The sequence below is a fragment of the Globicephala melas genome, chromosome 1 (genome assembly GCF_963455315.2).
Source record: "Globicephala melas chromosome 1, mGloMel1.2, whole genome shotgun sequence".
Lineage (NCBI taxonomy): Eukaryota > Metazoa > Chordata > Mammalia > Artiodactyla > Delphinidae > Globicephala > Globicephala melas.
In genome coordinates, this window is record NC_083314.1 from 185571388 (window position 1) to 185585436 (window position 14049).

Consider the following 14049-nt stretch of genomic DNA (forward strand, 5'->3'; position numbering starts at 1 on the left):
GGCTTAGCTTTAAAAGGGCAGGACTTAATAAGTTCAGGGGAGGGGGAAACAGGGAGAGGTTTGGAGAAAAAGGGGAGTTCAGCAAGAGGATTAGGAGCGGGTGGAGGGCCCAGAGGAGGTGAGGATGGGCAGAAGGGGAGGGAAGGTGGCACAGGGGCACAAGGGGCTGGGGCGGGGGAGAGGCCTCAGAGCCGTTTTGTCTTCCTTCAGTTTGTTCTCCTCTGTTAGTCTAGGAATGGTATTTTGTAAAGAGGCAGCTTTATTAGAGTCCTGGATGTGTTTGGAAGCTCCAAGTACCGATTAAAATAAGCATCCCATTCAGTCTGTTTAGTTTTAGAGCCGTCGCTTTCTAATTTGGTTCTGAGAGAAACAAGTTTGGAGAGGTTGAAAGTTCCCCATAATGGCCCTTGGTATTCTGAAGTATTTGGGGTTAAGTCAGTCTATTTAGTTTAAAATGTGCATGAGGAAGGACCATAGTTTTTAAACATAAAACCAGCCAGGGTCCCCGAAGGAGGGTGCCCTTAGAGCATTTAGGTGACTGGGGTCCCATTTCTTAGAGCTTTTCTCAAGAGCAAAAGAAAAATCCCTAAACAGCCTGATTCCAGTGGAATTTTACCAGAATTCCAGCACACTTCCAATAGGGGGAACAAATGAGTGAGTACTCACCTGAGGGGCAGAGCCTTCCCAAAAAGAAAACAAGCAGATCCCAGTAAAGTCAGAGCACTCAACCGAAAGGAGGGAGCTGACCCGGAAAGAGGAGGCTTCCTGGCCCGGAAGGAGGAGGGCTCTCGCCGCCCGGAGGGGAGGGGAGGGGAGGGGAGCGGGGCACGGGGCACGGGGCACGGGCGGCTGTCACACGTGGGTCCAGGCTCCGTCTCCTCCAGAACCCACTTCTGCACACCATGCGATGTCAACCTTAAAAATAAAATAGCCAGTTGTTTTTGCCAGCAAAATGAGCTTATTCCAGAATGGCAGAGGAATTGCAGTTCGGGACATGCAGACTGGTGAAAGCATAGGTGAGTCTGAGGACAAAGGAGAGGGAGAAACCTTATTTTACAGAGAAAAGGGGCACTTGGGAGGGGCTGCTTTGAACCTAAGTCCATTGGAGGAAAGCGAGGGTTTGGGGTGGTCACAGCATCTCATTGGCTGGGCTGTTACTGGACCAGGAGAAAGTGTCCCTTCTGCTGCTGGGGCAGCCGAGTCTGCTGCTCCCTGCCCGGATGAAGGAAGTGCATGCCTGAGACCCTCCCTGCAGGGCCTCTGGCTCCATTTTAGATGAGTTTCTCTTCACTGATTTGCACAGTGTATTGTCCCTTCTTTTCATCAGTTTGAGGGGTATTTTTGATTCATCTATAAACTCTCAATAAGCTACCTTTGAATAGCTAAATCCTAGTTCCCTGACCAGGGATCAAACCCAGGCCCTCAGCAGTGAAAGTGCTGAGTCCTAACCACTGGACCGCCAGGGAAGTCCCATAGCCCTTTTTTTGAAGGGCTTTAAAGTATACAGCTTCAAACTTTTGTCAGTCATCTTAGTTTTCCTTAAACAGTTTTGGAGGTTTTGTTTTTTTATAAAGGATTTTTTTCCACATGAGATTACTGTGTCCTTATGTCTAGAATGATCTCACTGCCAATTATGTCTATACCTGCATTTTAAAAAAGTAAATATGTTAGATGTCTAAAGCAGTGCTGGACTGAAGGGTATTCAAGGCTCGAATTGCTAAGTTCCCAGTTTCCTGGCTGCCCTCCTGCCCCACATGCCTCTCTCTTACAACCTTGGCATTTAGGAAACCCCAGGGATCACCCCCCCCAGAATACGCGTAGTCACTGGCCCCACTTTCTCAGCAGCACTCTCCCCATTCACCCTTTCACGTCCCTCAGTTAAACACAGAAGTTTCCAGAGTCCCATCCATCCCGCCTGATGATCCTTCCTGTGCGCTTCCTTTCTGTCCTGTCCACTGATGGTGGCCCCTCTGCTAGGAGCGTGAGGACAGGCACGGGCCACATGATGGGTGCGGTGCTAATGCTGAAAAGCTGGGGGAGGAGGCTGTTTGGGGCGGCTTGGGGAGCTGGGTCAGGGGTGTGTTTGTCTGGGTCACATCTGGTGCTTTGAGGATGCCTGCACTCAATGTCAAGTCACCAACGAGATGTGCAAGTTCGGACACAGGATGGTACTTACTTGGGGTTCCTCCCTGTTAGGAGGTTTTCAAAGCCATGAGGCATGTGGGATGCCTCACAGTGAGTCTAGATAGAGAAGGGAACCTGGAACCCAGCCCAGGGCACAGTCAGGGCCGGACGGGAAGGCGGCCCGAGGCAGGAAGGGGCCCAGGAAGTCAGGACCATGAGGTGTACGTTGCACTCAGCCTCGTGGAGGTCAGTGGTGGCCTGTGACCTTGGCCAAGGGGGCAGCTGAGAAACGGGGTGGGAGCTGGAGACGGAGGCAGGGTCATGGGAGGCTCCTCAGGCTTTTCTGGAGTGTATGCGTGTGTGTGTGTGTGTGTGTGTGTGTGTGTTGTGTGAGTGTGTGACTCTGAGTGTATATGAGTGTATGTGTTTGAGTGAGTGTGTGTGTTGTGTGTATGAGTGTGAGTGTGAGCATTGAGTGTATTTGTGTGAGGGTGTGAATGGGTGTGAGTATGTGTGTGCGTGTCAGTGCGTGTGTGAGTTTCAGTGTGTATGAGTGTGTTAGTGTGTCTGTCAGTGTGTGTGTTACTGTGTGAGTGACTGTGTGTGAGCGTGAGTGTATGTGTATGAGAGTGTGTGTGTGTGTGAATGTGAGAGTGTGAGTGAGTGTGCGTGTGTGTTGATGGGGTGATCGGGTCAAGAGAAGGGGCAGGCTGGCTCTGGTGCAGTTCAGCTGGGGCTGCTGGGAGGAAAGGCGGGAGAGGGGCCAGGCCGGCCAGGGGCCAGGTCGCCACTGCACTCGAGGAGGATCGTGACGTGTGCTGGAGGGGCCTTTCCCACTGTCGCATCCTCGGTGCTTCCCCGGCTCTAGATGCCCTCGATGCCCACTGTCGTGCGCACCCAGTGTTGGCCAGCTCGGCGCACACGCTGCCCGCTGTCGAAGCATCGTGCTGCCCCCCGCCCCCAGTCGTGATCATATACTGCAGTGTGACGTTCTAATGCTCTGTGTCCCTTCTGGGCAGAATTAGAAGCTCCAGCATGGACAGTTGTAGGCTTCTCCAGGCCGCTGAGCGAGCGTTGAGAGGCATTCTTGAAGTACTGATCGTTGCTCACTCCACTCAGCATTCTGTAAAGCAAGGGCTTTCCTGAAGTGTTCAGGTTCTGGTGGAAAGTCCTTTGACTCACTAGTACAGCATCTTTAGATTGATGTTTTTATCTCGTGATAAACTTTGGGTTTCATTTCAAACCACTAACTAACTGCTCCAAGTATGATTCACACTGGGGGGCTGGCAGACCCCATCAAACCTTCACTCCAAGCTCGAGCTGCGACTGGAAGGCCAGAGGGCGGGGACAGCACCGGGGACCCGGCAGCGTCAGAACCCACAGACCTGACACGTACGTGGAAGCGTGGCTGCGAACATCCCTCGACCCTCTACGGAGATCCTGCAGATAAAACAAAAATGTGTTTGCTTTCAGGTTTTGCCAGTTTCCACAAGAAATTGTTCTTCAAATGGTGGAGAGATGTCGAATAAGAAAACTACAGTTGCTTGCTCATCAGTATATGATTTCCAGTAAAATCGAGTTCTACGTTAGTGAGAGCCTGCCTGAGTATTTCGCACCGTATCAAGCAGAGAGGTTTCGAAGGCTTGGGTAAGAATGCAATTTAACATGTACGGTGGGGACTCTTAGCCTAATTCCATCTCAAAGCAATTAAAAACTAAGGAGTCGCCCTTGCCCTTGGCGCTGTCTTACGTACTTGTGTGCGGGTGGAGAGCACACCTCTTCCGAACACCAGCCTGGCGCTGAGCGTGCTTACTGGGCAGTGTTCCTGTCAGTCGTATTCAGGCCACTTTTCAGGGGCAGAGCTTATCTTAAGAGAACTATTTAGAACTTGACTTCTGGGCTTTCTTCCCTAGGGTTTTTCGTTCCAAACCTAACAACTTTCCTTGAAACCTGCAGAGCTCAGTGAGCACCAAAGGCAGCGTATTTCCACATCAGCGTGATTCCAGAGTTGTGTTTTTTCTTTCAGCTACGTCTCTCTCTGTGACAATGAAAAGACAGGTTGCAAAGCCCGGGAACTGAAATCGGTGTATGTGGATGCAGTAGGACAGTTTCTTAAGCTGATTTTTCACCAAAACCATATCAACAAGTACAATGTGTATAATCAGGTGAGACACATGGGCCCTCCCCTTGGTGACACCCCTACCCGGCCCCCTGCTTTGTGGCATCTGAGACTCCTCCTTTAAGGTGGTGTCTGTGGGAGAGTGCTAAGCTCCCTGGAGCTGCGTGCTCCGGTTCGGAGCCACCGGCCACGTGCGGCTGTGCACGCTGGGAGCGTGGTTGGTCCAAGTGCATGGGCTGCACGTGTGACCCAGGCTCGGTTACACAAGGAGAGGAGGATGTTTTGGATACATTAGCTTTAAATATATTGTTAAAATCAAAAAAACAATTTTAAATGTTTCTTTTACTGTGTCGACTAGAAAACTTAAAATTACATATGTGGCTTGCATTATATTGGGTTGGCCAAAAAGTTTGTTCGGGTGTTCGAGGTAACATCGCATGGAAAAATCTGAACGAACTTTTTGGCCAGCCCATTATTTTTGTTGGACAGCACTGTTCTACATAAACCCCCTAAACTTTTACAAGATAAATCCCCTGGTGGAAATTGAGGGTGCGGTTTAATGATGCATGCAGTCCAGAATCTCTCTAGCTCCCTCCCTCCCTTTCTTTTTATTTTTTTGGCATAAAGAATATTAGTGGAAATCAACTGTGTCCAAAGCAGTCTTGTTAGTTAGCACAGATATTTACAGCACTCCCTGCCCCCTCCAAGAGGAATGCAAGCATTCCAGCAAGTCAGAGCTTTCTGCTGAGCAAGTGAGCTGAAGGAGAGTTCTGAGACAGAGTCGTGGTGCCTGGTCCATATTTGACAGCAGAATTCTGAGCCTTTTCCCTCCTCCACCCCATCTGTGTATTCACCAGTAATTCCTTAGTTTTCAGTTCAGCAACCATGATTCTCAAGGAAGGGGGTGCGCGAAGGCGGCTTCTCCCCGTCAAGTGAGAATCAGTGCCTTGGACAAACCAAGCTATGTTAACGTAGGTTTTCATTTCATTGTCTAATTTACCACGATCATGTAGATGTGACCCCATCCTTAACCTTGAGTGGATGGTTCGATATAAAGCTGGGTTAAAACTTTGGAGGTTTTTTAGCTGTATTGTTTTAACATCCTTTAAACATTAAAATACCCTCTTGGTTCAGCATTAGAATATTGACTTATATAATTTATAAAAGTCATTAATAATTCTATATTAGCGTGAGATTCTACAGCTAAAGCATTTTGCTGTACCTCATCCCGTTTTATGACAGTGTGGCTCAGAGTTTGTTATAAAGGGGTTAAGTCATGTCAGACATGTTATACTTAATTTCTGTTGATTAACTCTTTCTTAGGTTGCTTTGGTGGCAATAAATATCATTGGAGACCCTGCAGATTTCAGTGATGAAAGCAATATTGTAAGTTTGGGAAGTTTCATTCCTGAAGAGGGACATTTATTTCTAACAAGAGGGGATCGTTTATTTTTGTCACAAAAGTATCATCCTAAAAATCCTCACAAAATTATCTGGTGAACAGCTAGCAGACCATTTTCAGCAACTGTTGTATTAAACTTTACTCGAGAATTTCAGTTGTCCCTCCAGGACACTAGGATCATTGAAGCTCCCTGACTGACACCTTTATGTCAAATCATCTCTGTTTTATGTTGTTCCTTTTCTCTCTGAGATACTAAGCATAACTTTTTCCCCCAAAGACCTCTAGAGAGAAGCTGATTGATCATTATCTAGGGCACAACACAGAGGACCCAGCTCTCGAAGGAACTTGTTCTGGGTAAGAGCCCTGCCCCCCTCCCACGAGGCAATAAATTTCTGTAACTTTCCTTGGAATCATGAAAGTGCAAGTCAGCTCCAAAGAAAGGATCCTGGACCTGGGGGCCTCTACAGTCAGTCTGGAGCCGAATAAGCCACTGATGGGATTGTCTTAAATACGCTGCAGATTAAGGTCACCGTTTTATTCAGCACATCTTCATTCACTGCCCTGCAGAGCTGACTTCGTCTCTTGCATGTTCTGGTATCACTAGCCAGTTCCTCGAGCGCGTTCAGATAAAAGCTCTGCCAGCCGTCCTTTGGTATTTTGGTGGCGCAGGCAAATTCATGGGTAAGAATCGAAGTATTAATTGACCCAGATTACCAGGTACCCCAAAGGTCATCTTATGTCTGCTTTAAAACCTCATTCCTTCAGGGAGTGAGAACTGCATGTCACATCAGTTTCTGTAAGTTCCTCTCCACTCTCCTCACGTGGACAGTTACACAGACTTCGCTATCTTGCTGACTCTTTAGCAAGTCAGGCGTGGAGGGCAAGGCCGAGGGCACGGCACTTTACACCCTCTGTCCCTAGGTGCCCCTCTGGGACAGAGTCCTTCAGCACCCTTGTCATGTGTCTGCTGTTTATGAAAGTAGGGGGACCCCTTCCACAGGCGCCCGGCCTAAAGAGAAAGGGATTCAAAACAATACCCAGGTCCCCTTCTCTGACGGCAGCTTCCCAATAGCAAAGAGATAAGATGCTTAGATGTTAGTACACGGTTGACATTTGCCCATGACCTGTGGTGTATTTCCACGCTCACACGCACATGGCCAGAACTGCTGGCTCTTCCGTTTGCATCAAACGTGGCGTCAGTTCTCTGTGCCGTTGCTCGGAGCCACTGGGTGGTGCTGAGTATGGCATACTGGAGTGGAGGCCGTGCTTACAGTTTCGTGTATAAAAAGTCACGGCGCAGGGTGACCCATCATCCCGCCTACACAAGCTCCGCTTCAGTCCTCAGCCCGGATCCTTCCCGCCTGCTGGAGTCCTCACCTTGCCAGGTGGGGGTGAGAAGACGGGGGGAGCACTGACGGCAGGTACTTCCTTCAGCATCGTGGAGGTGCTGCCCCCGGCTCTGCTCTTGGTGAACAGGGGCGACTAAGCTCTCTTACCGGGTTTAGTATCGCCAAGAGCCCTCTGGGGAATTGTGGTTTCTGTTTAAATCAGTTCTTTATCAAGTTAGCCATGGGGGATGGTAAATTGCAGTTTCTTGTCCTGACTCACCCACCCCACCACCCCCACCAGGGTTTTCCTGAAGGTAGAGGGAGGTCTTGAAAGGTTGTGGGCAGCGCCCAAGGCTGAGTCCACAGGCAGTGCTGGAGCATCGTGGAAAGTGGGCGCTGCTGATGCCTGGGCGTTGCAGCATCATTTCGTCCTTCGTAGGGTTTTTATACTGTAATGAAGCCTTGGCTTCACCTCTGGAACTTCAGGGCAGAGTGAGTTAGACTTGAGCGTGTGGTGTGTATTTAGGTAAAAAGAGTCAACAGATCTTGGAAGCACAGAAACGTGCTCTTGTTCAGTCATCACTGAGATGAACGGAGACGCTCACAGCCGCTGTGGCCGTGTGCCCACTGCTGTGCTCACAGCCGCCTGAGTCAAGGCCTGGGGAAAGGGGGTCCTGGCTGCCTTTGAAAGGTGATATGGTCCCCTGTCCTGTTTGAGTATATTGTTAACCAACCAAACTTGTATGACAAATAATCTCTTTAATGATACTTGCTGTGTGCAAGGACACCCAAGGCGAAGCTAACAGCAGGCGTCTTCCTGCCTCTGATGCAGCAGATTGGGAGGCTCTGGACCGTGTCCCCTAACGCTTCTGTCGAGTAGTTAGAACGGCATCCTGGTTCTAAATGTCAGGCCCAGAAGAAAGCTTCTGGCCGGTTATAGAATTGGGAGGAAAGAGGGAGGCGATGCGTAATCCAAAACAGGTTATTCAGATCACGTTTAGGTGATTTATTCTGGGAAGGATTTCTCTGATCTCCTGCAGGACTGGATGGTGATGTCATATGATCAGACACTTTGAGGTACAAGCCCAGTGGTAGCAGTTCTCCGTCTTTAATGCTCGTCACCATTACTGTGGCGTGAAATGCAACCCTGGACTCGGCCTGGGCCACCAAGCCAGCCTCTGCAGGGCTGGGGCCTGCTCATGGCTGGCTTTGGTTTTGGTTTTCCCACGTCTACAAATGATTCACATGCTCTGTCCTGTCCCTGCGCCCAGAGCAGAGCCCTGCACGGTCTGCACTCGGGATATCTGCCGAACGAGTGAATGAACACACTGAAGGCTCAGGTGCCCCATGTGCATATAATTCATGGTCAAGAGCATAAGCTGTGGGGTCAGCAAGACCTGCCTGCACTTGCTGTGTGACCTGAAGCCCGTTACTGACTTCTCTGAGCCTCTGCTTTCTCAGCAAGAAATGCTCCGGAACGGGTGTGGGTGGGACCTTTCCAGACTGTCTGTGTGTCTTCAGCACTGAGCACGGGGCCCACTCTCCCCCTGCAGCGTCACATAGATTGAAACTGCCTCTAAAGTACCCTTTCCTTTCCTTTAGGAAGTCTGACTATATTTCCCCACTAGATGACTTGGCCTTTGACATGTACCAGGATCCGGAAGTGGCACAGATTATCCGCAGGTTAGATGAAAGGAAGCGCGAGGCGGCCCAGAGGGAGCGCTACGACGACGCCAAGACGCTCAAGCAGGCCATCGCCGACCTGCAGAAGGTACTGCCTGTGGGGAAGGCGGCGGCTGCGTGTCTAACTGCCCTGGTTCCTGCTCAGCAAACGGCAGGCCTCTGAAGGCTGCAGGGTTAGCGTGGGTTCAGGGGCATCAGCACATGAAGGACAGCAAGAGCACACACTCCTGCAGAGCCCTCCTCAGGGCCACGGCCGCAGGAAATGTAAGATGTTTAAACTCCCGTGAGCTCGCAGGTGGCGGTGGCCCGTTCCCTCCATCCCCCGTGCCCTTCCCCTCTCCCCGCGACACGGAGTTGGTCGCCCACACTGTCCTCAAAGCATTGCTTTAAAACCGTCTTTGCACCTCGCGTGAGTCGGTCCACACGCAAAGCCAAAGCCAACGCTGTGTGCTTCAGGTCGGGGAGCGGCTGGGCAGGTACGAGGTGGAAAAGCGCCGCGCCGTGGAGAAGGAGGACTACGACCTGGCCAAGGAGAAGAAACAGCAGATGGCGCGCTACCGCAGCCAGGTGTACGGGCGGCTGCAGCTGCACGGGCTGGTGGACGCCGAGCTGGTGGGTGGCGGGGCCCGCAGCGGGGCCAGGGACCGGGAGAGCCGCCGCGGGGTCCACAAGGGTGGTTGCACGCTCCGCAAAACGGAAGACTTTGTCAGGCTCAGGCGACAGCGGCGACAGTGGGCCCGTGTCGTAGGCCTGGCCTTGATGCTCTCTTGCAGGATTTGCAGAGGCGGAGACAGGGCAGGTCGGGTGGGAAGGCTTCCCGGTGGGCGACTGCATCTCCTGTTGGCAGCCCTGCCCACACAGCCCCCGGGAGTGGGGCGAGAGAGCACCACCCTGACAGCTCGGGCTGGGTGGGGGCGGGTCTCATGTCTGGAGCCCACGTTCCAGGCTGGGACACAGGCCTGGCACCCAGAGGGCAGTGCAGGGAGTGCCGCCTCTGGCACTCGCTGCCAGACCCCGGGCTCCGTTCCTCCGTCCAACTCTGTAGTCTCAGACTCATTCCTTGGCCTCTTTGTGCCTCAGTTTCCCCATCCCATCCACAGGGGTGAGAACAGGGAGCCTCAGGTGCAGTCGTCTGCCTGGAGCTCTTGCTCCTGGCCCAGCACGTGGCCACCACTGAGTCCATTGCACTCGTTCAGGTGACACGAAGTAGCCTGCTTTGCAGACACGGAGTGACCAGCACAGGCCTCTCGGATCCAGCCGGGTGCTCCCTGCCTGCCTGTGGCCTCCCCACCACAGCACCCTGTGCACAGATGCTCATGGCCACTCTGGTGTTTTGGTACGGGTGTCACTTGAGTGGTCCACACAGTAACCATCCAGAGACAGTCGGGGGCAGTGACATGGCTATGGGACCTCGTCAGTGTGGGTTTCCCCCTCTGCCTTCCCAAACTAGCGCTCCCCTGGGGGAACAAGGGGTGTGTCTGGTGGGGCAGTGACACTGGGGATTGAATGGCCCATTTCTCCCCAGATACGAAGGCCTCTGGACTTGCCCCTCCAGCCCCTGGTCCGTTCCAACAGCCCTTGCCACCAGCAGCCCGCGCTCTCACTGCCACAGCCAGAAGAAAGGGGGACAGAAAACCAGTTTGCCGACCCTTTCCTTCTGGAGAAGCCTTCATCGCATCCCCTGGACATTTCTCCTCAGCATTGCGTGGTGGACCGGTCACCCCCCGCCGCAGGTCCTCCTCTCAAGGCCCATGTAGGTAACTCATGTTCACGCTGTGGACAGTTTATTCCACATGTATGTAGTGGGGACCTGCATCATGCCAGGTGCTTTCCCAGGGCAAGGGATGTATCAGGGTACAAAACAGTGACAGCCTTACCCACGCTGTGTCAAGAAGAGGGGCAAAAAAGCTGCGGCCGGAACATCGGCCAATGGCTGAGACACACTTCATCCTCTGAGCCTCTGTTTTTCTCTTTGCAAAGATGTACAGATGTCTTCTTAAAGGGTGGTTTCCAGGATTAAATGAGACAATATTCGTCAGGTTCCTACCCTGGCCTGACCTTAGTAGAGCCTCGGTACAAGTTGTATCCAGTTACCATACCTGTTAGAACCTCCTGTGTGGCAGGGGACAGAAAACCTGGTTCAAACTGGGGGTTATTGGCATTTATAACTGGGAATTTTAAGAGGTCATGTGGGTTCCAGGGTTGGTTTGATTTCTGTCTTGCGAGTCTGTTTCCTGTGGTTCTGAGACGCCCTCTCGGAAGGCCGGGCTCGTCACGTGGCCTCAGCTTCAGGTCTGTACGCTGTGCCCTCTGGGGGAGAGCGTGCGTCCCATTCTAAGCAGAGTCCCCGGGTTAACCCTGCTTAGATCGGCCTCAGTCACCTGCCACCTGAGGAGCAGTGACGAGGACCAGAGGGGGCAAAGGTGCCAACTGGCCTGTGGGGGCCTCCCTGGAGCCCCTGCCGGGCATGGCCACGTGGCCAGTAGACCCTGGGGAGGATGGCAGCCAGAGGCCCACAGCTGCCACACGGCCCCCACGCCCTCGTGCCGCTGGCTCTCCCAGGGCACGTCTGTGAGCATTGCCATCCTCCCTCTCCCTCCAGTGATATCTTGTCTGTAAATTAATTGTTACGTTTCACACTTCAATCTAAAAGTACTCTAATTTCTCCTTTTTTAGTACCTCAATGTGTTTTGTTTTACAAGTGTGAGCACATTTTAAAAGATGAGAAGCTAAATCTCACGTGTTGTACACCCAGTTAAGACCTCAGCAAGTATTAAGTATGAATAAACGGTCCTCCTTGTCTGTTCAGTGTCACTGTGACGCCTTCCTCAGAAAGTGACTCTGGAATCGCTCTTTCTGCCCTCAGTTACCTGGAAGTCTGTGACGTGTGTACTTGTTTAATGTATATCTGTCTCCCCCTGAGAACGAGGCCCGCCGAGGGCGGGGAGTCTGTCTTCCCATCGCTCTACGTGGGTCGCCAAGAACAGAGCCCGGGAAATGTCTGCTGCAGCATGCAGACAAAGGTGGATAAGCACCTGGAGCTTTGGCTGCCTGTGTCACTTCAAGGCTGCTGGGCGCTGGATGCGTTTAAAATGAGGCTTGAGAGTTGTTTCTCAGAAATAAACTAAGAAAATGCCAAGGGTCTTGCCAGAAAAAAACTGTAATGACTTTTACTGTAGTGACCTACTGTCAGCTGAACTGAAATCACTAGTTGTAAATAGTAATCGCGGCAGAATCTACGTTGCTTGTTTATTAGGTCTGTAGTAAGTTTAGAAGGGAATAAAACCCCTGATCTAATTTTTTTTCAATTACACCCTATGGTATAAATTATTCTAACTTGACGAGACTGATATTTAGCAAAATACCATCATTCTGACCAGGTAAGTCCCAAGCAGTCAGCTCATGGGTGTAGACGGGGGGTCAGTATGTGGGGAGGATCCTGCACCGAGCCCGGCAGCCGCCCTGTCCTCCCGCAGCTCGAGTCCCTGCCCTACGATGAGCGGCCCCTTCCCGCGACCCGCAAGCAGCCTGGGGCAGTGGCCACGGAGCCAGAGACGAGGGACACGGACAGCAGCGAGCCTCCCAGAGCGGGCACCGTGGGCGAGCCTGAGCCTCTAACAGAGAAGGCCTTGCGCGAAGCCAGCTCCGCCGTGGACGTGCTGGGAGAGGCCTTGGTAAGAACAGAAGCTCGTATAAACAGCCTGCAAACAACGGGCAGGGGCGGGCGGCTCCACAGGGCTCCCAGGCTTGCTGGTCCCGATGCTGCAACTGCCCTTTGTCCTCACTGTTCAATGGAAAAGTCTTTTGATAGTTACTCCTTATGTGAAGCAGCACAAGCGTAAGCTAGAATTTCAGATTTCATGACAAGTATCCATTTCAGCCTGGGCCTGATTTGGGGTGTTGACAGGGCTGGGGTCCAACACCAGCTCCCACCTGAGAGCACCGCCAGCTCCAGGGAAGAGGACAGCAGAGCAAACAAAACATGAGCGTGTCACCAGCCTCAAAAGATTCTCGTGCTGGAACTTTTAATACGTTCCATGTTTTAACATAAACTTAAATTTTCCACGTTAGGAGGAGTATTTCTCCAAATACACATACCTAGTGGGTGGAGGTCCTGTTATTAGAAAAGCTGTGTCTTGGTTTAAAACAAACCAAGGCCAGGGGTGCAGGGTGCAGGCTGCCGGGGCTACTGGGGAGGGGATGTGGCCAAGTGCCCACTCTGAGGGGCCGGGTCCCGCCCTCCCAGGTGGCCGGGGCCTATTCCAAAACATGGTCGCACCGGGAGGACGCGCTGCTCGCCCTGTATAAACAGCTGATGGATGCACCGGCGGCAACCCCAAAGGAAGACCTGAAGAGCACGCTGAGGGCGGCCGTATTCCTCATCAGGAGAGCCGTCCGAGACATCGTGACCCCAGTGAGTCCCCGCCCACCCCTCAGGGGCCCCGTGTCTGCCAGAGAGCTGCTGGGATGTCCCCAGGAGGTCAGGGTAGCCCGAGGCAGCCTGGTCCCCAGTACCGTTGTCACCTAGCATGTGGTGTCACTAGGAATGAAGCTCTCGAGGAAGGAATGTGGTCACTAAGGAGTCTGAGGTCTGTCCCCGTGGGCCGTGCCCTCTGGTCCATGTGCACAGAGGCCTGGCCACCACGACTGATACATGCCCCTTTATGTTTTTGTTCTTCATGACACCTGAGGAGCTTGGGAGTTAGTACCGACTTCTCCTGACCCTGAAAGGACCTTAAGAATGAACATCCCACAATTACATTGTCGTCTGCATTCATACAGGAGCTCATGCAGTTCAGCAGTAATGTCAGATATTTGGCTCATGGAGAGATGTCGGGGACTTTATGACACGTGGGAGATAAGAGCCTGTGCCTTCCATGTGCCGGGAACTGTGCTCACAGAGCAGTTTTCAGTTGGCCATTTCCAGTCCTTCAGACAGCATGTAGTTTTCAGCGTAACGTTTGTGTTTAATAGTAAATTTCATGTTTTCTTTTGGTGGAATTCAGTGAGAGTGGCTCATCTGTTTTTATCACTTTTTTCTTAGGTCTTTCAGGCATCTTTGAAATTGTTGAAAATGTTAATCACACAATATATTCCTAAACATAAACTGGGTAAGCTTGAAACAACTCACTGTGTGGAAAGGACCATTCCTGTTCTGCTCACGAGAACTGGAGATTCTTCTGCTCGCCTGCGTGTTATAGCTTCCAATTTTATTCAGGTATGAATTTCACCACAGAATTTGAAACCATAAATAATAAACATATAACTACAGATAATAATATATCTACAGATAATAATATAACTACAGATAATAAATAATAAACATATAACTACTTGACTTTCTTAATACCTTACAAGATCTTGTCTACCCAAGAGCATCATAGATTATCCTT

At 51.6% G+C, this 14049-nt stretch overlaps 1 protein-coding gene across 5 annotated transcripts in view; it reads left to right on the plus strand.

Moving 5' to 3' along the window:
• CEP104 (centrosomal protein 104) overlaps nucleotides 1–14049 on the plus strand; it is a 58858-nt gene that overhangs the window by 13188 nt on the left and 31621 nt on the right. For 3 of the 5 annotated variants that reach the window (XM_060283986.2, XM_030880497.3, XM_030880525.3), the window contains 10 exons: nucleotides 3598–3771; nucleotides 4151–4289; nucleotides 5567–5629; nucleotides 5923–5999; nucleotides 8576–8744; nucleotides 9113–9268; nucleotides 10182–10409; nucleotides 12133–12330; nucleotides 12903–13070; nucleotides 13701–13874. In XM_060283986.2, the coding sequence (XP_060139969.1) occupies nucleotides 3598–3771; nucleotides 4151–4289; nucleotides 5567–5629; nucleotides 5923–5999; nucleotides 8576–8744; nucleotides 9113–9268; nucleotides 10182–10409; nucleotides 12133–12330; nucleotides 12903–13070; nucleotides 13701–13874 (1546 nt within the window). The other 2 variants (XM_030880567.2, XM_060283995.1) reach the window with 2 other exon arrangements.